This window comes from Petaurus breviceps, unplaced genomic scaffold, assembly GCF_028583685.1.
Source record: "Petaurus breviceps papuanus isolate PSGF00001 unplaced genomic scaffold, PetGlider_PUasm1.0 346310, whole genome shotgun sequence".
Taxonomy (NCBI): Eukaryota; Metazoa; Chordata; class Mammalia; order Diprotodontia; family Petauridae; genus Petaurus; species Petaurus breviceps.
The window spans coordinates 1-21,546 of NW_027186144.1; the positions used below are offsets into that span (position 1 = coordinate 1).

Consider the following 21,546-nt stretch of genomic DNA (forward strand, 5'->3'; position numbering starts at 1 on the left):
GGGGTAGATTCAATTGTGATCCAGGGGTGGGGAACTTTTGACCTTTTTGTGCTCTGTGATTGAACAAATGAAGGTACTTTACTTATGTTTGGAAACTAATCTCCATTTGAGAAGAGGGGCTTTGTGGTGGACTAAATGAAGATACAGCCTAGGGGTGGAGTAGTATTTAGAACAGGGACTTTGTAATTGATTGAATGATTGGAAAGTCCTGGGGTGGGGTAGTACTTGGAGATTATTTAATCACCCTTAGTAAATGCTGTATTTTGAATGATGTCATGTTTTGACCTTCTCTGTTCTTGGTTTGTCACTGAATAAAATGGAGAGCACCTATGCTGGTATTTTGAACCTTGGGAAGTTGCCTTTCCTTGGCATTACATTACACTCACTGAATCATCTTACCAGTTTCTACACTGGCTTGACTGGGCATAATTCAAATATGAAAAGCTCATATTCATTCCATTCTTCTGGAGCTCAATAAGAGGAGTTATTATCGGATGATTTCAACCCACAAGGAAGAACAGGTTATTGAAATAGGAATGTGAGGACATTTGAGTAAAAGTGACCACTTATAATAATGGAGTTCATGAAGGTGAGGAGCAAATTCAGGAAGTATGACTTGAAAGGTAGGTTTGGGGAAAGCATTTTTCATAGGATTCAAAGAAAGGATAGCTGGGACTCAGTACCTTAATATTTTGAAGGGGAAGTTGGTCTGACAGGGACGGGAAGTTCTCAAGACCAAAATTCTAAAGATAAGCAGAAATTATTGTTGTTCTTCCTTCGTTCTCAAAGAGAACCAATGACATCATGAAGGTGATGTCTTGACTTGAGCACGAATTGGACTTAAGTGAGGCAGAGCTGCAAAAAGTCATCAGAAATTATTCAAATAGTGAGAGAAGAAAGGGAAAACTGCTTAAAGGGATGGATGCAGATACAGGGAACTAGACAAATTCAGATTTTAAAAAGATGTGGATAGAATATGGAAGCCAGGTTGAGTAAGCGAGTGTAATGGGGAGATTAACCTTTGTCACTTGCAGCAGAGTTGCTAATACTTGCTACCATATCAGTGTTTCTAGTGCTTTCCTGAGTCTCCAGGGCATTTTCTTGGCTTGTTCTTAGTCACCACTAGGAATAAAAGGAATGATAGGTATTCCATTAAGCCTCCTCAGGAGGGAAGGGCAAAGGGTTTATTTGTTAGTTCTTAGTGCCATGCTTCCCCACACCAGGGGTGGCTGCTGACAAATTAGTCCTGGTCTGTGTGTCCAGTATGTGCTTTAAGGAAAGGAACCACAAATGAGTCTTGGTTGATTCAGGGCAAACAAGGCCAGTTCTTTGGATTTGTTGCTCCATCATTTCAAGTGTGTCTGACTCTTCCTAACCCTATTTAGTGGTTTGGGTTTTTTGTTTTGCTTTTTTTTGGAGGGCAATTGGGGTTAAGTAACTTGCCCAAGGTTACACGGCTAGTTTTTAGTGTGACTGTTAAGTGTCTGAGGCCAGAATCGAACTCAGGTCCTCCCGACTCCAGGGCCAGCGCTTTACTTACTGCGCCACCTAGCTGCCCCCATTTAGTGTTTTCTTGCAAAGATACTGGAATGGTTCTCCATTTCCTTCTCCAGCTCATTTTATAGATGAAGAAACTGAAGCAAGCTAGGTTAAGTGACTTGCCCAGGATTGCTTAACTAGTAAGTGTCTGAGGCTGGATTTGAACTCCAGTGTTCCTGACTCTAGGCCTGGCACTCTACTGTACCACCTAGCTACCCCAGGAAGATTGAATTATCCAGGTCTCGTTTTGTTTCTATGCTCATGTCCAAAGAGAATGACTTTTGCATTGTACAGTATAGAACGAAAATGATTAGTATGGAGTGGAACATGCTAATAAGTGAGGAGATGGGCAGGTTATCCACGTTCAAGTTACCAGGACTAGGTAAATAATATCTAAACAGTATTGAAAAAACTGACAGTTATGATTGCTCAGTCAAGATAGGTAATCTTTAAAAGAGCCTGGAGTAAAGAGAGATACTGTAGTTGCTGTTTTCATCCATCCTTTGTTCTCAAAGAGGATCAGTGACATCATGGGGTGATGTCGTGACTTGTTCATGAACTGGATTTAAATGAGGCAGAACTGTGCAAAGTCATACACCTCGTTTTCTCTTCCAGAGTCACTGAAGGCCAGAGAAAAATCAGGGTTTTTCTGGAAATGGCCTGGAATGCTGTGGAGGGCCTTGGAATCTTTGATGTTGGACAAAGTTCTAAGCAATCCACAGTGCCTGCTGCAGATGTCTTCACAACCCTCTTGGAACAAATTGTTCTCATCCACCCATCCTATCAGGGAAGTCTTCACATGCTTGGGCTAGACAACCCACTAACTTACTGATGGGTTTAAGGTCTGTCAGTTACTCTCTACCTGGTTTAACCTGTCTGCTTAGACAGTTTTACTGGGGTGTGGTGAATGGACATGCTACAGTTTCTTGGAGCCACAGGTGAGAGTCAGGTGACAGGTGTACACCAAAAGTGGATGCCCCAAAAAGGGCTTAGCAAGGCTTAACACCAGAGGTGCTAATCCTCCCTGAACACTTTATACACCCAGCGAGATACTACAGTACTAGAGGGTGTTTTTTTTTGTTTTGTTTTGGGTTTTTTTTTTTTTTGCTTTTTGTAGAGGCAGTTAGGGTTAAGTGACTTGCCCAAGGTCACACAGCTAGTAAGTGTTAAGTGTCTGAGGCCAGATTTGAACTCAGGTCCTCCTGACTCCAGATCCAGTGCTCTACTCATGGCACCACCTAGCTGCCCTGAATACAATACTACAATACTGAGTCACTATTAAAAAAGGAGAAGAGAGTGAAGAGACAGCTAAATGACCAATTACTGGGAATGTTGTAGAAATGTCTATATAGGTGGTGTCGGCTAGTTCTCTCCCAAGTTTAAGATTCTGTGATTTTTTTCAGTCAGTTGACAAGCATTCATGAAGAGCTTACTATATGCCAGGCACTGTGCTAAGTGCTGGGGATACAGAGAAAGGCAAAAATATGCTCCCCTCTCACAAGTCGTACTTTGAGAGAGACAAGTAAATAGCTGTGTCCATGCAAGGTGTATGCAGAGCACACAGAAGGTCATCTATGAACTCTGAAGATGACTGCAGTGAAATGGAAAGGGACAAAATAATTAGTGTTTCCTCCCTATTCCTTGTGCTTGTCCAGTGCTCAGGGCAAAAAGACTGAACTGGCTCCCATTTCAGCTGCCTTTCTCCATGATGAGGGCTGTACCAAGCATTAGAAGGATTCCCTAGAATGGAAATTCAATACTGGGAGAGTAGAGAACATTAATTTCTAAGTGATAAAATACAGAGGTTAATTCCAGGGGAGCTGGCTGTGGATGGCATGACGCTACTCTTTGTTCTTAAATTCGGTGTTAAACCTAACAAAGACCATGGCCATGAATTCATTTAGATTACATCACCTTCCCTGAAAAAGAAATCATAATGACAGTATACTCACTGCAGCCACTAACAGCTTCCAGGCTTGTCATCTCTGAGGCCCAAAACACCGGGACATCTCCTGGCTGAAGCATCATTGGTTCCCCATAGTCTGGTTTGGAACTATCTTCGATTCCCAACAGGTCTAGAGAGAGCAGATGGAGAAAGGTGATATATTATACAGACAGATGCACCTCTGAGCTGGTGAAACTGAAATAGAGAAACATGTATATGTAGACATATATGTCAAGAGAATGAGAAGTCTTACACACACATACACACACACACACACACACACGGAGCTTTTCACATAGGGTTCTGGTTTTTTTTAAAACACCTTTTGGGATGAGAGAGGGAAGAAGGGAAAGAGGAAATAAGAAAGGCAAGGAAGAAATAAGGGAGGAAGAAATAAGGAAGATAATAAGGGAGGGAGGAACTAAGGAAGAAAGGAAGAAATATGGAAGGAAATAAGGAAGAAAGAAAGGAAATAAGCATTTATTAAGTATCTACTATGTGCCAGGCACTGTTCTAGGCTGGCTGTTGTTCTTCATTCTCTAAGAGGACCAATGACATCACTGTGTTAGAGACAAGTGTCAGTGTGTCTGAGCAGCTGATCAGACCAGTACAAGCTTGGAAGGCTCTACCACAAGTAGAACATTTTCTTTTCATATCCCTGTGCTTCACACAATGCCTGGCACATAGGAGGTGCTTAATAAATATTGACTGATTGATTATTTAAGGCCAAGTTTGAATTCAGATCTTCCCGATTCCAGGCCCAGCACTCTATCTACTCCAGTAAGTTTTTCATATGAGATTTATCTTCTTTAATTTCCTCCTTTGGTTAGAACATAGGACTTAGCAAAGTGCAGGCAATAATTTCAGTCCTCATACTGCCCCATTAATGGTACAAATCAAAGCTGTTTTCTAGCCACAGACTTTACTTCTGAGCCCTGACTGGCTGCGTATTAGAAAAATGTCATTGGATATAAGGAGGACAGGGTCAGAGAGTATGAATCACTCAATGTATACCCATTTCCGTTTGTAGAAATGTGACTACTGATATAAGCCAGAGTCATCAGTTTTGCATAAAAAAGATGGCATGAGGGGCAGCCAGGTGGTTCAGTAAGAGCACCAGCCCCAGAGTCAGGAGACCCAGGATAGGTTCTGGCCTCAGATACTTAACACCCACACAAAATAACTGGCCGTGTAACCTTGAGCAAGTTACTTAACCCCAATTGCTTTAAAAAAAAATGGTATGTTCTTATATGTTTTTTTAACAAAATACAAAGGCATCATTGCCTAGTGGTTAGAGATCCATGCTTGGCCTCAGGAAGACTCCTGCATATGGCACTTACTAGTTATATGATCACAGGCAAGTGACCCCAGACAACTAAGACTATAAGTTATAGATGAGTTGCTGATTTACATTAGTGGAGATAGTTTTTACCCCAAGAATTCTCTACAATAGAGAGATCACAGTCTGTTTTCAATGGAGTTTTATCCAGCTTTCTTTCCAGGATTTTGCATTATTGGGCAAACTAAATCACACAGGGAACAAACACACTCATCCTGTTCTCAGGCCAATGGCTACAAAATATTACCATTCCCACTAGTGATCTTGGACTAGGTTAAATGTCCAGAACAAGGGAGTTGATGGGATTCTGGCCTGGTGGGATGACTTTTAGTATACTGTATTCTTTTCTGGGCACCACATTTTTGGGAAGACATTGACAAGCTGGAAAAGTCCTTTCTTAACCCTTCCTCTGCCCCCTCCAACTTCTAGTGCCATCTTTCCCTTCCTCCCTCCCTCCCTCCTTCCTCCTTCCTCTCTTTCCCTTTCTCCTTTCCTCAGTACCACTTTATATTCAACTTTTATATTTTCCTATTTTTATACACTAGCTACTTACGTATACAAACATTGCTTCCAAACGTAAGAGCAATGCATCATTTCATTTCAATCCCATAAAAGAGGTAGTTTCATGTTGGTTTTGGTCTTTTGTTTTTGGTGCTTGGCACATAAAAGGCATTTGATATCTGCCTGCCTGATTGATTGATTGAAATGTAAAGGAGAACTGCCAGGATGGCTGAAGAAACTGGGGGTGTTTAGCCAGGACATGAGAACTTCTGGGAGGTGTGGGGGAAGGGGAGATGATAATTCTTCAAGTATTTGAAAGGCTGTCATGTTAGAAGAGCTATTAGACTTGTAGAATTAGCAATAATGAGTGAGTAGGAGTTGCAGAAGGACAGATTTGTGCCTGATAGAAAGAAAAGCTTAACAATTAGCCTTATTTAAATGGAGAATGGGCTGGAGAGCAGTGGGTTCCCTATTAGTGTGGGGGGGAGGGGTCTTCAAATAGACTTGTCAGGGATATAGAGAGGATTCTTGTTCCGGTACAATTAGATTAAGTGACTCCTGATGTTCACATTCTGATTTTCCAAAGAGGAAGACAGTAAGTGGATTACTGGCATCACAGACTTACCCAATGGGACCTCAGCCTACCTTCAAAAAGAATGGGACCCTGATAAAATTCAATGCCAAATTCTACAAGGGTCTTTCAGATTCCTTGGTCAATTCGTCAGTCAGTCAAGATGCACTTGTTAAGTGCTTACTCTGGGCCAGGCTCTATGCTAGGCACTGGGGATACAAAGAAACCATCCCTGACTTCAAAGAGCTTACAGTCTACAGGGAAGATAACATTAAAAAAAAAACTATTGCTAACAAGATATTGTTCTTGTTCAGTTTCCTTTGTTGTTCAACCATTTTTCAGTTGTGTCTGACTTTTCATGAGGACTCAGAATCATTTTGTTGTTGCTTAGTCTTTTCAGTTACGTTGACCCTCTGTGACTCCATTTGGGGTTTTCTTGGGAAAGTTACTGGAGTGGTTTGCCATTTCCTTCTCCACTTCATTTTACAGATGAGGAACTGAGGCATCAAACAGGCTAAGTGATTTGCCCAAGATCACACAGCTAGTAAATGTCCAAAACCAGATCTGAAATCAGGAAGGTGAGTCTTCTTGATGCCAAGCCCAGCACTCTATCCACTGTGCCATCCAGATGTTTGAGAAGATAAATGGAAGAGAATCAGCAGAGGGAAGGCACTACTCTCAAGGTGGGGAATCATGAAAGGCTGAGACTTGAAGGAAGTGGGGGGAGTTAGGGGGAGAGTTCCAGGCTAACTTTGACCTATATTCGCCATCCCAGAAGTGCAATGGAATGCCACACTCCTTTTGAGCCATCTGCTTTTTCTGTATAGTCTCAAACTGGGGCAGAAGAATACTTGGACAGTGGGGACCCGTGTTAAGTTACTGACCTGGGCAGCCAATGTGAATGGGCACTCCTTGTAGACCTCTGCTCAGGTAAATGTCACGTAGAGCAGTTTCCAGTTTGTCCTTATGAATAGGTGTCATGGTAACCACTAGAGGGCAGCCAAAGCTGCCAACAGTGGAGCAAGGAATAGCTGTCTAGCAAAGTATACCACGAGAACATGAAATTAGTGGAAATTCAGGATGTGTTTTTTAAACTCCCTCCCCTCTTTTTTTTGCACCATTATCATTACCCACCCACTTCCCCCACAAAAGTATAGTCAAACAAAATCCTTTCAAAATTCAAGGTAATTCAATAAGACAACCTATGAAGTTCCTTCCAGATCTCATATCCTGGAAGGACAGGCACAGGGGCTAGACCTGTGATTTCAGGGGTAGAAGGGAACTCCTAGATGAGAAAACTCTTTTTATCAATTCAATATGTTTTTTATTTCATTAAATACTTCTCAATTACATGTAAAATTTTAACATTTTTCTTTTTTTAACATTTTAATAATTTATTAAACATTTTTTAAAAAGCTTTGAGCTCCAAATTCTATCCCTCCCTCCCTTCTCCCACCGTTTGTGAAGGTAAGCAATATGACATCAATTATACATGTGAAGTCATGCAAAACATAATTCCCTGTTTTCTGATTCCTATTCTGTAAAATTTAGCTGGAGAAGATGGGAAACCACTCCAGTATCTTTGGCAAGAAAGCCCCAAATGGAGTCACAGAGAGTTGGACACAACTGAGAAAAAATGACTGAACAACAACAAAGAGCATTGATACTGAAAAGTTAAATGACTTGCCTGGGATCACATAAGCCATCTTGTCAGCGGCAGGATTTGAACCCAGGTCTTCCTGGCTTTGAAGCTAGCTTTCTATCTTCTACAGCACACATAGCAAAAGAATCATCGTGGAATAGTAGATAGAGAGCTGACCTTTGAGTGCTGTCATATTTTAGCTGTGTGACCCTGGGCAAATGATGTAACTTCTCAATATCCTAGGCAAGTTGTTGCAGACCTGTTTTGCTAGAGGAAGTTCTTCTCTGGGAATTCCCTATGTATAAGAAATTACAGATCTAGTTTTTCAAAAAGATTAAAGAAGCCTAGGAAGATTTATCTTGCCTTTGATGAGTGAATCTTTCCATTGAAAGGGTTTTGGCATCTTGGTTCTTTTTAAAAAGCCTTCTCAAAAGCTCTTTTTCAAAGACCTGTATTTAAATCTATGAGAATATGTTAACTTTAACCTAACTTAAAGCATTATATGTGTGAGTTATCTTAATATTATTTATGTTAAATAATATAATTAAGCATAACATGATTATAAGTAATATAAGTGAACATATTCACATGAATTCACACAAAAATTATTTTAGACTTCTGAGGGGTCTGATGTTTCCCCCTTTGGAAGCACAGGAGAAGCTGAGCTAATAAAATAGAATGCAGGTGTCTTGAGGGGAGGGACCATTTCATTTTTTTTTAAAGCAATTGGGGTTAAGTAACTTGCTCAAGGTTACACGGCCAGGTGTTTCTGGGTGGGTGCTAAGTGTCTGAGCCCAGATTGGATCCCCAGGTCATCCCGACACTGGAGCCGGTGCTCTTACTCGCTGTGCTACCTGACCGCTCCGACTATTTCATTTTTGACTCTGTATCCTTAGCACCTGGAAGAGTGTCCAGTATACAGCAGTTAGTGAGCACTTAATAAATGCTTACTATATCTTAGGCATCATGCTAAGTGCTGGGGATACAAATAGAAGCAAAAGAAAGACAGTCCTTGCCCTCAGGAAGTTTACATTTTAATAGAGGAAGACAACATATAAAAGGGAGTGGAAGATTGTATGTGAGTGAGGTGGTAGCACATACCCACATGGGGGGCATAGTGTAGAAAGAAGTCCAAAGAGTCAGGAACAGGGCGCAGAGAGTGAACATGGCTGGCCTGGTAGTCCTTCCTGAAAAATGGAAGCTCCACGAGGATAGAATCAATGAGAAACTGGGATTTGCTAGCAGAAAACGGCCATGGGGGCACTTAACAAAGTCTGGTTGGTTAATTAATGAATATAATCAGATATGATAGGGATTTAATAGGATTTAGATCTGAAAAGGACCTTAGAAATCATCTAGTCCGGTGTCTTTATTTTACAGAAGAGCAAACTGAGACCCAGGTGGGAAAATGATCTGGCCAAGGTCATGTAGGTAGTAAGTAGCCAGCCAAAATTTGAACACAGGACCCATTGAGGAAAATGGCTAGCTGAAGTCATGAAAATATACCTTCATCTAGATCTGATGTAGAACAGATTTCCCTTGACCTGAGAGTCCTTGTTGTCATTGTGGTTGTTGTTCAGGTGTTCTCAGTTGTATCTGACTCTTTGTGATCCCATTTGGGGTTTTCTTGGCAAAGACACCAGAGTGATTTGCCATTTCCTTCTCATTTTACAGATGAGGAAACTGAGGCAAAAAAGGGTTAAGTGACTTGGCCAGGGTTACACAGCTAGTAAATGTCTGACACTGGATTTAAACTCAGGAAGATGAATCTTCCTGACTTCAGGCCTGACACTCTGCCATACCATGAAATTTATATAGTGTTATTATTATTGTTATTATTCTCACAAAGGCATATCACCTATTAGAAGGAGGACCAGGTTACAGAATATCCTAAATATTTAACCATAAAAGAAAACTCCAGGTTCATGCTTCATCTACAAAAGATTGACACATAAGATCTGTTTCTAGTTATGGAATCACCAGAATGGATAGAGCACTGAACCAGAAGCCAGGAAGACTCATCTTTCTGAGTTCAAATTCAACCTCAGAAACTTATTAGCTGGGTTATCTCAGGCAAGTCACTTAACTCTATTTGACTCAGTTTCTCAATCTGTAAGGAAATGGCAAACCATTCCAGTTTCTTTGCCAAGAAAACCCCAAATGGGGTCATGAAGAGTCAGACATGACTGAAAACAACATCAAAAATGGAATCATTGAATGTTAGAGTGGGGAGGCATCCTTGAAGATCACATTATCCAACCCTCCTTTTTCTAGATGAGGAGAAGAGAAATGATTTGCCCACTGCCCTGCTAGTGGCAGATGGAACTTAAACCTGGGTTCCTTGATTCTCTGTCTAGTGTTCTTTCAGTTAACCACATAATGCTGCCTAATGTAAGCTCCCTGAGGTCAGGGGATAGATTCGTTTTGTCTCTATGTCCTTAGAACCCAGAATCCTGTCTTGGCCCTAGTAGATACTTAGTAAGCACTTTTTGAGCTGAATCAACTGGTTGCCATTTAGAGCTCAAAGGAACTCTAAGATTTGTGGTTTAAAAGAAATGTTACAATTGGTTGGGGAAGGGAGTGACATAGGTTAGGCTATCTTGAAGAATAAGAGGTTGAATAAAATCCTGTGTCCATGATACTGTAGTACTCAGACACTACCAATAAGCCCATAGGAATTATGGCCACTCTGCATTTGTGATCAGTTGAAGACTATATGACGAAGTCAAGAATGTGACACAGCCTTCCCGACAGAGACACAATACAGTAGCTAAAGACCCAGCAGTTTTTTCATCATAAATCCTGAGACATATACTTATCCAGCTCCATTATCACAGGGATGATGCTGTGCCTTAAACCTAGAAAGATATATACATTAAAAATTTATCAAGTCTAAATCTGTCCTTCTGCAACTCCTACTCATTATTCCTAAATTTTAAATTTTTTAAAAGAAATTAAAAATTTTAAACCCTAACTCTAATTTAAAAATTTTTTTAATGAATTGTTTTTTAAATTTGGGCAGCGATGCCCAAAGCCTTAAGAAGAAAAAAATGGCCAACAGTCTCGAGTAACATAGCTGTAATCAACCAATCAAAAAGCAATTATTAAGTAGCTATTATATGCCAAACACTGTGAAGAGGTAAAAATGGCCCCTGCCCTCTAGGATTTCACATTCCGTGGGGGAAACAACATGTAAATAACTTTTGTTGTTCAGTTGTATCTGACTCTTTGTGACCCTATGTGGGGTTTTCTTGGCAAAGATATTGGAATGATTTGCCATCTCCTTCTCCAGATCATTTTATAGATGAGGAACTGAAGCAAGCAGGGTTAAGTGACTTGCCTAGGGTCACACAGCTAATAAGTGTCTAAGGCCAAATTTGAACTCAGAAAAATATGTCTTCCTGACTCCAGGCTCAGCACTCTACTTTGCCACCTAGTTGCCCCAGTAATTAACTAGGTTATAATAAATTGTAAACAGAATAGATGAAGGCTCAGAAGGAAAGTCAATAGCAGCAGTGGGAAATAGAAAAAGCCTCCAGTCCAATCCAATACACATTTATTAAGCACCTACTATGTGCCAGGCATTAGGCTAAGTGCTGAGAATACAATTAATAAAAAGAAATACATTCCCTGCCCTCAAGGAGCTTGCAATCCAAAGCGGAGGAGGGAGAGTAACATATAAAAAGGAGACAGGAAAGGGGAGGAACCAGGGGTATCTTGTTGCATGAAGCTGAAACCAGGCAGAGTAGCAGATACAAAGAGGAGTGAGCTAAGAGCCTAGCTCAATGTTAACTGACTCTTGAAGGAATCCAAGAAAACTAGGAGATGGAGGTGAGGCAGGAGAATATTCCAGGCATGAGGGACCACTGCTGCAAAGGCAGAGAGATGGGAGATGGAATGTGGTGTGTCAGGTACAGCAAATAGGCTAGGGTGGCTGGAGGTGAATAAAGTATAAGAATCAATCATTAAGCATTCATTAAGTATCTATTATGGGCCAGACACTGTGAGATACAAACTGGGGAGACAAAAAGAGGCAAAAGACAGTCCTTGTCCTCAGGGAGCTTACAGTCTAAGGAAGACTGGAGATGGTAACAAGGAGCTATATTATGACAAATTTTAAATGCCAAACCAAGGACTTCAAAGTAAAGCTGGCTAGTTAAAATATAAGAATGAAAGAAAGTCAAATTTTTAAATCCATTCTGATACTTTTCTGCCCAGGACCTACCTTGTATATGCCCATGTTGCAGTGACTTTCTTTATTCCTTCCTGGAATCCCCACCTTCTGCATGACCTCTTTAGGAGAGATGCTATGGTCCAAGTAGAATGTGACCATGTCTTTAAGCTGTTCCGAATAACCTTCTAGGCTTGTCAAGTTGTCGGTGCAGGAACCAAACTCATATTTCTTGTACTGTGGACCATCATTTCTGGTGTGATCATTAGAAAATTGCAGTCATGGATTGTTCTACAACTGGCAACGTCCAATTCTTTTCCTTCCTTGTTCTCAGGTACATATAACTTGCCTTACACATAGTAAAATTACTTTTTCTTTTTATTTTTTTGATAAGATATGGGTTTTTTTAATTCTATGATTTCATCATCTCCAGGAACTCCAGGTATAGAAACTCTCCCCACCAAGTGCATATTGGCAACTCCTTTATAATTTATGGTTCAGAGAATAGCCTATAGTATTTAGAGGTCAAGTGATGTACCCGTGGTTACATGGCTAATATGTGTCTTTGACTCAATTATTTCCTGATTCCTAAGTTGGTTCCTCATCCACTATCCCATGTAGCATCTCAGATCTTTTCATAGATTAGAGCCATAGATTTAGAGTTAGAAGGGACCTTAAAAGTCATCTATTCTACCCTCCTCAATTTACAGGTAAGGAATTGAGTGACTGAGTGACTTATTCAAAGTTACATAGTGGCAGAGCTGGGATTTAACCTAAATCCTCTGATAATGAACCAGTAGATACTCAATAAACAAGCATCATACTGGAACTCTGGAATGAGAATTGGAAGAACTGGTTTCTAGTTCCATCCCTGCAATTAATTTAGTTATGTGACCTTTTGGGTTTATTTGTTGAGTCATTTTTCAGTCATATCCAACTCTTCATGACCCCATTTGGAGTTTGTTTGGCAAAGATACTGGAGTGGTATGCCATTTCTTTCTCCAGCTAATTTTACAGATGAGGAAACTGAGGCAAACAGGGTTAAGTGACTGGCTCAAGAATATTCTTCATGAGTGTAGGTTGTGTCTCTCTTCCTTAAATCTAGAATATCATTATATTATACCTCATTTTCCTCATCTATAAAATCTAGTTGGACTAGATTTCATGTGTGACATGGAACCCCTTAGGCAGTCTGGAGAAACCTGTGAACCCCTTCTCAGAGCAATGCTTTTAAATACATAAAATAAAAAAATATAAGATTACAAAGGAAATCAGTTCTGAATGAAGATGTATTTTTCCCTTCCAAGTTCATGGACCTTCTAGAATATATCCATCCTCCCTTTGAGGGGGGGGTCCAAGGACTGCAGGTTAAGAACCCCCCAAGGCTAAATCACCTGAAAGATGTCTTCCAACATGCTTGGACTGATTAAACCAATCAGACTAGGCCTTCTCAGGATGGGAGAAGGGATAACATGCTGCTAAAATTGATTCTATCTGGAATGACTGGTGAATAGCCACAGGACAAGTCCTAACTCAAAGGAGTTTTACCAACAGTTTAGACTTATCAAGTAAGTAGTAAGCTCTAGCTTGGTACATCTGTAAGATTTATTAACCTCAGTATAAAACCACACAGCCCTCTGGAACCATGGGTCATCTTGTAGACAATATAAAATACCTGGGAGTCTACCTCCAAGAAAAACCCAAGGATTATATGAACACAACTACAAAACATTTGTCACACAAATGAAGACAGATCTAAAAAACTGGAGAAATATTAATTCATTGTGGGTACGCTGAGAAAATATGATAAAAGTGACATTCTACCTAAAGTAATTTACTTATTCAGTGGCATACCAAAGGACCCATGATGAAAGATACTATCTATCTCCAAAAAGAGAACTGATAAATTTTACATGAAGAATGAAGCATACTTAAAAAATTATTTTTGTTTTATTTCATTTGTGTTTTCTTTCTCAACATGGCCAATATGGAAACATGATTTATAAGACTTCACATGTATAATCTATAGCAAATTGCTTGCCTCCTTAAAGAGAGGGGAAGAGAGGGAGGAACAGAAAGAAGGGAGAGGTATTGGAACTCAAAAATTTTTTTAAATAGGTGTTAAATTTTTTTGACATATACCTGGGAAATATTTAATGAAATAAAAACAATTTTAAAAATAAAATAAACTGAACAAAATTTAAACCAAATAAAAGAACTATGGGATATCCAGTGACTAGGCTATAATTTTTTTTTGCTTTTTTTTTTTGGAGGGGGGAGGGCAGGGCAATTGGAGTTAAGTGACTTGCCCAAGGTCACACAACTAGTTAAGTGTCTGACACCAGATTTAAACTCAGGTCTTCCTGACTCCAGGGCCAGTGCTCTATTCACTGTACCACCTAGCTGCCCCAAACTAGCCTATAATTATCTACATAGAACTGACCTTCTGGGAGCAATTATACATATAGCTTCATTTCAATTAGCTGAACAGAAATGGATACCCAGCAGGTGGCAGCAAAGCTGACCAAAGAACATGCATCTCTTGTACTTCTTATGCCTAAGTATGTAATTTAGTTTGCATGGTATTCAATAAACTCACAAGTTAACAGAAGGGGAGCCTGGCTTATGTCTCTGATTCTTGAAGTCCTAAGTCTAACATACAACCCTTACATTCTATGATTCTGAATATTTGTTGAATAAATGCATGAAAGAATGAACAGACTAACATGAGCTATAGACGTAATTGAAAAGAAACATGAAAAGATTTAACTTTTCCTTCCTTTCTCCCCTTGGCTACCTTTTCTATATTTTTATTCCATCTTTCTCCTAGGCATTAGTTCTGAAAAAGGCAAGAATATTTTTATTAAGTATTAGTCCAGCAATTAAGACAGAATAACTGAATTGTGAAGGCAGCAAGGTAGTACTGTACACACAGCCCAGAAGACGGTACTAGTCTGTCTCCCATTCTGGCACTATCTACATCCAGCACATATAACAGACAGAGGGCTTTCACTGTCAGTATTTGAGATGACCTTTCATAATACTGCTGTGCAAAACCGTATTAACTGTTGGGCTCACATCTGATACCAGCATACGCAATAGAGCAGGAAAGGGCTCTTGTGTGTCAAGAACACAACTGTTGCTGACCTTGGGAGGAAGCATCAGCCCAGTCCAGCCCTCTAGTGTATTTTGTCTCTTGGGTGCCAAGCCAATGCACCACAGAGACACCCAAGGAAAGATACTCAAGTAAGAAATGGTTTTCTGGCCCAGTTCTGTAAGAAAGAAGTCATACCTGGCTCTCCTGCCCTTCCTTTTCTCAACAAAATCATCTTTAGAACTGTAGTTTAATGTCCAGTATAGGAGCCTAGGCTATCTCTCCTTTAATATGCTGTCTTTAGTCAGTATTTGAGTAGAAAAGAGGCTAGACCTCCTCCTTATGGCAATTGACAACAGCTACTACCATTCTGCTCTTACAATTCAATGTTCTGGATGCCCTAGTTTTGTGGTGATAGCATTTCAGGAGAAGAAAGGAAGGATACAGGTAGGATTTCATCATATCAAAGGGATGTGGCTATAAAATTGGGGGGGGGGGTGACTAGGTGGTGCAGTGAATAGAGCACTGGCCCTGGAGTCAGAAGGATCTGAGTTCAAATCTGACCTCAGACATTTAACATTAGTCATGTGACCTTGGGCAAGTCACTTAACCCCAATTGCCCTGCCTTCCCCCTTGCAAAAAGCAAAAAAGTAAAAAATAAAAAAAAAATAAGGGTTGGCTAGGTGGCACAATGAGTAAAGCGCTGACCCCTGAGTCAGGAGAACCTGAGTTTGGTTCTGGCCTCAGACACTTGACACCCACACAAAAAAACTAGCCATGTAACCTTGGGCAAGTTACTTAACTCCAATTGCCCTCCAGAAGGCAAAAAATAAATAAAAATTAAAAATAAATAGAATTTGGGCATTCCTGGCCACTTATCCTTGTGAATCTTTAAGTTACTTCTATGTTGCTAAACTGCCTGATCACAGAGAACACCAAAGGACTTGGTGGTGATAAATCACAAAGTAGGAACAGCTGCATTTTTGTCAACACTTTCTGACTCTTTTTTTCTAAGCCAAATCTTTGGCAGTGGCTGGAGGACCTATCAGTGGTTAGAGGACTCTTTCATGAACAATAATATTTTGTTACTTGGTATAATTCCTTTCCCCCAGTTACTCATAGACTCCCCCAAATTTTTCATTCTTTTTTTTTTTTAAAGCAATTGGGGTTAAGTAATTTGCCCGAAGTTACACGGACAGTTTTTTTGTGTGGGTGTTAATATCTGAGGCCGGAACTGATCCTGGGTCCTCCTGACTCCGGGGCCAGTGCTCTTACTCACTGTGCCACCTAGTCACCCTAATTTTTCATTCTTTTAAAGAAATGAACTACCATGAAGTCAGGAATTATATTTTCTTCATCTTTTTACAGGGTGTCCCAAAAGTTTTAGTGCAACCTAAATTATTCACTCAGTGCTCTACACATAAAAGATGTTCAATCAGTGTTTTTTCAGTGAATGCATAAAGACAACAAACATTTCCACCTTTACTCTGAGACAGGTAGATGAAATATAGTATGTATGAAACACAATAAACCAACGAGAAATTTCTCCAAAGGGACTTCCAAATAAATTCCAGTATTCCTCATGTCTGTAATGGACAGGTACTCCTAAACTCCTTAGCTCTTTATTGGATTTGATCAAACAAGAATCTAGAAATTCCCTGGTAATACTTTATTCAGCCCCCACTTTGCCAAAAACACTACCCTTAAAACTAGAGGGTAGGTTTCCATTGATTTTTGATTTCTTTTTCCTTTTTTTTTTTTTTTTAAAGCAATAGGGGTTAAGTAACTTGATCAACTTTACACGGCCAGTTATTTCTGTGGTTATTGCTGAGTATCTGAGCCCGGATTTGATCCAGGTCATCCCGACACTGGCGCCTGTGCTCTTACTCAATGAGTCACCTGGCTGCCCCTAAGCAATTGGGGTTAAGTAACTTGATCAAGGTTACACGGCCAGGTGTTTCTGGGTGGGTGCCAAGCATCTGAGCCCGGGACTCAATCTCCAGGTCATCCCAACACTGGAGCCGGTGCTCCCACTCACCGTGCTACCTGGCCGCCCCACCTTTTTCCTTTCTTTAAACATTTTTTTCAATGAATTAAAATCTGCCTTCCTCACCTTCCCCTACCAACTAAAAAAGAAAAAACAATGAAACCTTTGTAACAAATATACTACTTCCAGCTATAGAATTTGAATTGAGTCAGACTAGCTGTATACTCCTATAAAACTGGACTTTCTACCATCCCCCAATCATGCTTCATTTACCTCCCTGACTTTTAACTCACACTGCTCATTAGCCCTAGAATTCCCTACTCTTAACCAACCCTTTGTCAACTATATTTCTACCCATACTTTGTTTTTTTCTCTTTTAATAGTATTTTATTTTTTCAAATTACATGTAAAAATAGGTTTCAACATTCATTTTTTATAATATTTTAAGTTCCAAAAAAAATTTTTTTTGTCTTTTTGCTTTTTGGAGGGCAATTGGGATTAAGTAACTTGCCCAAGGTTACATGGCTAGTTTTTTTGTGTGGGTGCTAAGTGTCTGAGGCCAGAACAGAACTCGGGTCCTCCCAAATTCGGGGCCGGCGTTTTACTCACTGTGCCACCTAGCTGCCCCGAGTTCCAAATTTTTATCCCTCCTCTTTCCTCCCCCTTCCTCAAGATGGCAAGCAATCTGATATAGATTATACATGTGCAATCATGTTAAACATATTTCCACATTAGTCATGTTGTGAAAGAAGAAACAGAACAAAAGGGGAAAACCACAAATGAAAAAAAGTGAAAATTTCAGGCTTCGAAATGCATTCAGACTCCATAGTTCTTTATCTGCATGTGGGTAGAATTTTCTATCATAAGTCTTGGAATTATCATGGTCCCCCCATACTTTGAAACCTCCTCCATGAAATCTTGATTCTCCCCACCCCTTGCATTTGGTAATAACCCTTCACCTCCAGGAAACCACAGAGTCCTCTTCTTGCTCCTCTCATCTACTCATTCAGTCAGTTAATAACCAAATATTAAGTACTTATTATGTGCCTAAGAGTTTAGTTGTTAGATATTCAACTTTAAAGAGAATGTTTGATATAGTCTACATTTACTAAGGGATTTGACTTATTCAGACATTCAAATTATGATACTCTGGCCATACAAAGAAAGGAAGAATTAGTCTCTGTCCTCAAGGAGCTTCCATTTGAATGAGGGAGACAATATGCAAATAATTTTATACATACATGATATATACAAAATAGATGGAAGGTAATCTTAGAGGGGAAGGTAATAGCATCTAGTAAGACCAGGTAAGGTCTCCTGTAGGAGGTAGGGGATGAGCCAAGTCTCGAAAGAATCCAGGGAAAGTAAGGGGTGGATGTGAGGCAAAAGATCATTCCAGGCATGGTCAGACAGCCAATGCAAAGGCAGAAAGATGGGAGAAGAGGTGTGGTGTGTGAAGAACAGCAATTGGGTCAGGAAGGCTGGAGCGTATGTACACTATGTGGAAGAGGGAGAGTCAAGTATAAGAAGACTGGCTAGAAGGGGAGAGGTTATGAAATGTTATAAATGCCAAGGAGATGACTTCATATTTGATCCTAAAAGTAAGAGAATCATTAGAATTTATTGAGCTGGGTGCTTACTTTAGTAAATTCACAAATGGAGGATGGATAGAAATGGGGAGATCTTTAAGGTAGGAAGTCTAGTTGAAAGGCTATTGCAATAGTCAAGGTGAGAGGTGATGAGGGTCTGTACTAAGGTTGTGGCTAGGTAAGTTATGAGGAGGTGTATACAAGAGATACTGTGAAGGTAGAAATGACCAGGTATGTGGAGTGAGTGAGAGTGAGGAGTCCAGGATAATACTAAGGTTTGGAGTCTAGGTGAATGGGAACATGATGGATGGTGCCTTTGATGGTAAGAGTGAAGTTGAGAAAAATGGAAGGTTTTGGAAGAAATATGAGTTCTGTTCTGGATAGATTGAGTTTAAGATGTCTCTCAGATATCAAGTTTGGGACTAGAGTTCAGAAGTGAGACAAGGACTGGATACAGAGATCTAGGAATCATCTGCATAGAGATGATAAACTCTTGGGAATTCTTTGTATTCTATTTGTTACTAAAACTATTTGCGCATGTATCATACACCATCACTAACCTATAAGCTCCATGAAAACAAGAAAATTGACTTATCTAATACTTATCTTAAACCTAGCACAGTTCCAGCATGGAACAGGTGTTTAATAAATATTTATGAAACAGGACAATGGAGATACTGGCCAGGGGGTTCACAAAACCAGACAATTAAAATTTGAAGGGATTTTAGAGATTGTACAGGCCAATGTGAGTTCAAAGCACTTTCTGTCCCATGAGAATTCAGAAGCTGCCTCAGGTCCTCTTGGTTCCAAGGCCTCTCTGAATAAGGAAGTGCTGAGGGCCACAAACCAGTTGCCCACTCACAAGGAAGTCTCCCACAAGACCGCTCACTTGATGAGCAACAGCTGACATGACTGGTTCGGGGTGGGGGGGGGGCCCTCCATTGGTTCACACTCCCCATGCACAAGGAGATCAGGCTTGAATCATGCTCTCTTTAAGGTATATAAGGAGCCAGATCTTTTTCCTGTGCATACCCATGACCATGTTGAAATAAACTACAAGTTAACTCTCTCTGTTGTCTCTGGTCTCTTTATTCCCTCCTGAGAACACAACCTAAGGCTGGCGCTTAGGTTAGTAAAGTTAGCGGCAGCTTACAAGAGATCTTCTCATTGAGGATGGAGTGACTTTCCAAAGCCTATACAGCTATTAAGGGGCACAGCAGGAACTCAAACCCAGGTATTTTGACTCCTAAGTCCAGTGGAAAAACATCCTGGATCTTGAGTTGGAGGGCCTGGGTTCACATCTGTCTCTAATGTTTACTACCTGTGTGACATTAAGGTCCCTCAGTATTATTATGATTAACAATAATAATAATTAACTAATAACTAACATATATCCCTTTAAGGTTTGCCAAGTGCTTTACAAATATAATTTCATTTTATCCTTACAACTATCTTGGGACACAGATGCTATTATGATCTTCATTTTACAACAGTTGAGGAAACTGAGGCAGACAGAGGTTTAAATGACTTGTCCATAGTCACATAGCTAGGAAGTTTCTGAGGCTGGCTTTGAACTCAGGTGTTCCTGACTCCAAGTTCTCTCCTCTTCTTATGATACAGTTCTCTATAACATGTAGCAACCAGGGCCATCCTGTATCATCCCAAATCATATTAAATAGAAGACCAGGAACAGCTCAGCATCTAAATACAATGTTCTGCTTTCATCCCTCACCCAAACCTTCTTCTCCATGACTGGCACACTCACCTGATGTCCAAGCCAGCACTCAGAGTAGGCAGCTTCCATTCACCAGGCTCACTCCTATAGAGTAGGGGCAGAGGACCACTGTTGGCCTGGCAGAACTTTTCAAAGTCCTCAGCAAAGGATCTGGGCAGGATCACCACACTTGCCTGTTTAGGTCCTGTGGTTTTTTTTTTAAGAAGAGAATGAATAAACACACATTCAGTTGCTCAGTTAAGTCATCATTTATAGCAAATCTCACTAAACAGTCTCTAAAAGCCATGACACAAACTGTATGGGAAATTCAGTGGTTCCAAATGTGATCAAATGAGTTTGAGAGAAGGATATTTTTTAAAAATTAAACTTCTTTGAGTAGAATAGTGAGGAGGCCTGGAGCTATGATTACATTGGTTAAAGGGAGCTTCTATCAGTACAGACTAGATGTTTCTGAGGTCCCTTCCAGCTCTAGAGTGATGATCCTATGATACGGTCCTCTTTCCTCTATCACATGCTGCCTCTATCACAGGCAGCCTACGTCATCCCAATGCATCTCTGTGCAACTACAGTTATGGCTGCCATTGTTGTTCAGTTGGTTCAGTTGTATCTGACTCTTTGTGACACTATTTGGAGTTTTCTTTGCAAAGATACTAGATATAAACAACTTGTTTTAAAAAATTAATAACTCTTTAATATAATTGGTTACTTTGTAAGCCTATGTATTTTGTTTTAGAAATTTTTTTAAAAATCTGAGAAGTGATCCATAGACTTCACCAAATTGGATATGTGACCTTAATATTAAAGATCATCCTAGAAGATAAGCAGATAATATGCATCTCACAGCTTTGGGCAGGCAACATATTCTTAACCAAACAAGGGATAGAGGCAGTTACAAAAGATAAAAAATAGGATAACTTTAATTATACAACATTGAAAAGATGCTGCACAGACAAAATTAATGCACCTAGGATAAGAAGGGAAGCAGTTGAATAGGAAAAAAAATGTAGTGTCAAATTTCTCTGATAAGGGTTTGGAATCCAAGATATATAAATAATTAACATACCATTTGACCAAATTATGTGTGTATACATATATACACATGTGCATATATGTATACACAGTATGTACATATATATACAGATACATGTATACATCCATATACATACTGTAATGTAATGCCAAGCAAAGGCAACTTCCCAGGTTCAAAATACCAGCATAGGTGCTCTCTATTTTATTCAGTGACAAACCAAGAACAGAGAAGATCAAAACATGACATCATTCAAAATACAGCATTTACTAAGTGTGATTAAATAATCTCCAAGGACTACCCCACCCCAGGATCTTCCAATCATTCAATCAATTACAAAGTCCCTGTTCTAAATACTACTCCACCCCTAGGCTATACCTTAATTAAGTCCACCACAAAGCCCCTC

At 39.9% G+C, this 21,546-nt stretch overlaps 1 protein-coding gene across 1 annotated transcript; it reads right to left on the reverse strand.

Annotated features, from left to right (window-relative positions):
* Nucleotides 1-3,429: 3,429 nt before the first annotated feature.
* Nucleotides 3,430-20,297, reverse strand: LOC138167982 (D-glutamate cyclase, mitochondrial-like; the record flags this gene model as incomplete). The annotated part of the gene is made up of 4 exons (XM_069096959.1): nucleotides 3,430-3,614; nucleotides 6,780-6,930; nucleotides 11,763-11,961; nucleotides 20,144-20,297. Coding segments are annotated over 4 exons (674 nt in total), but the record flags the coding sequence as incomplete, so codon positions are not given.
* Nucleotides 20,298-21,546: the final 1,249 nt, after the last annotated feature.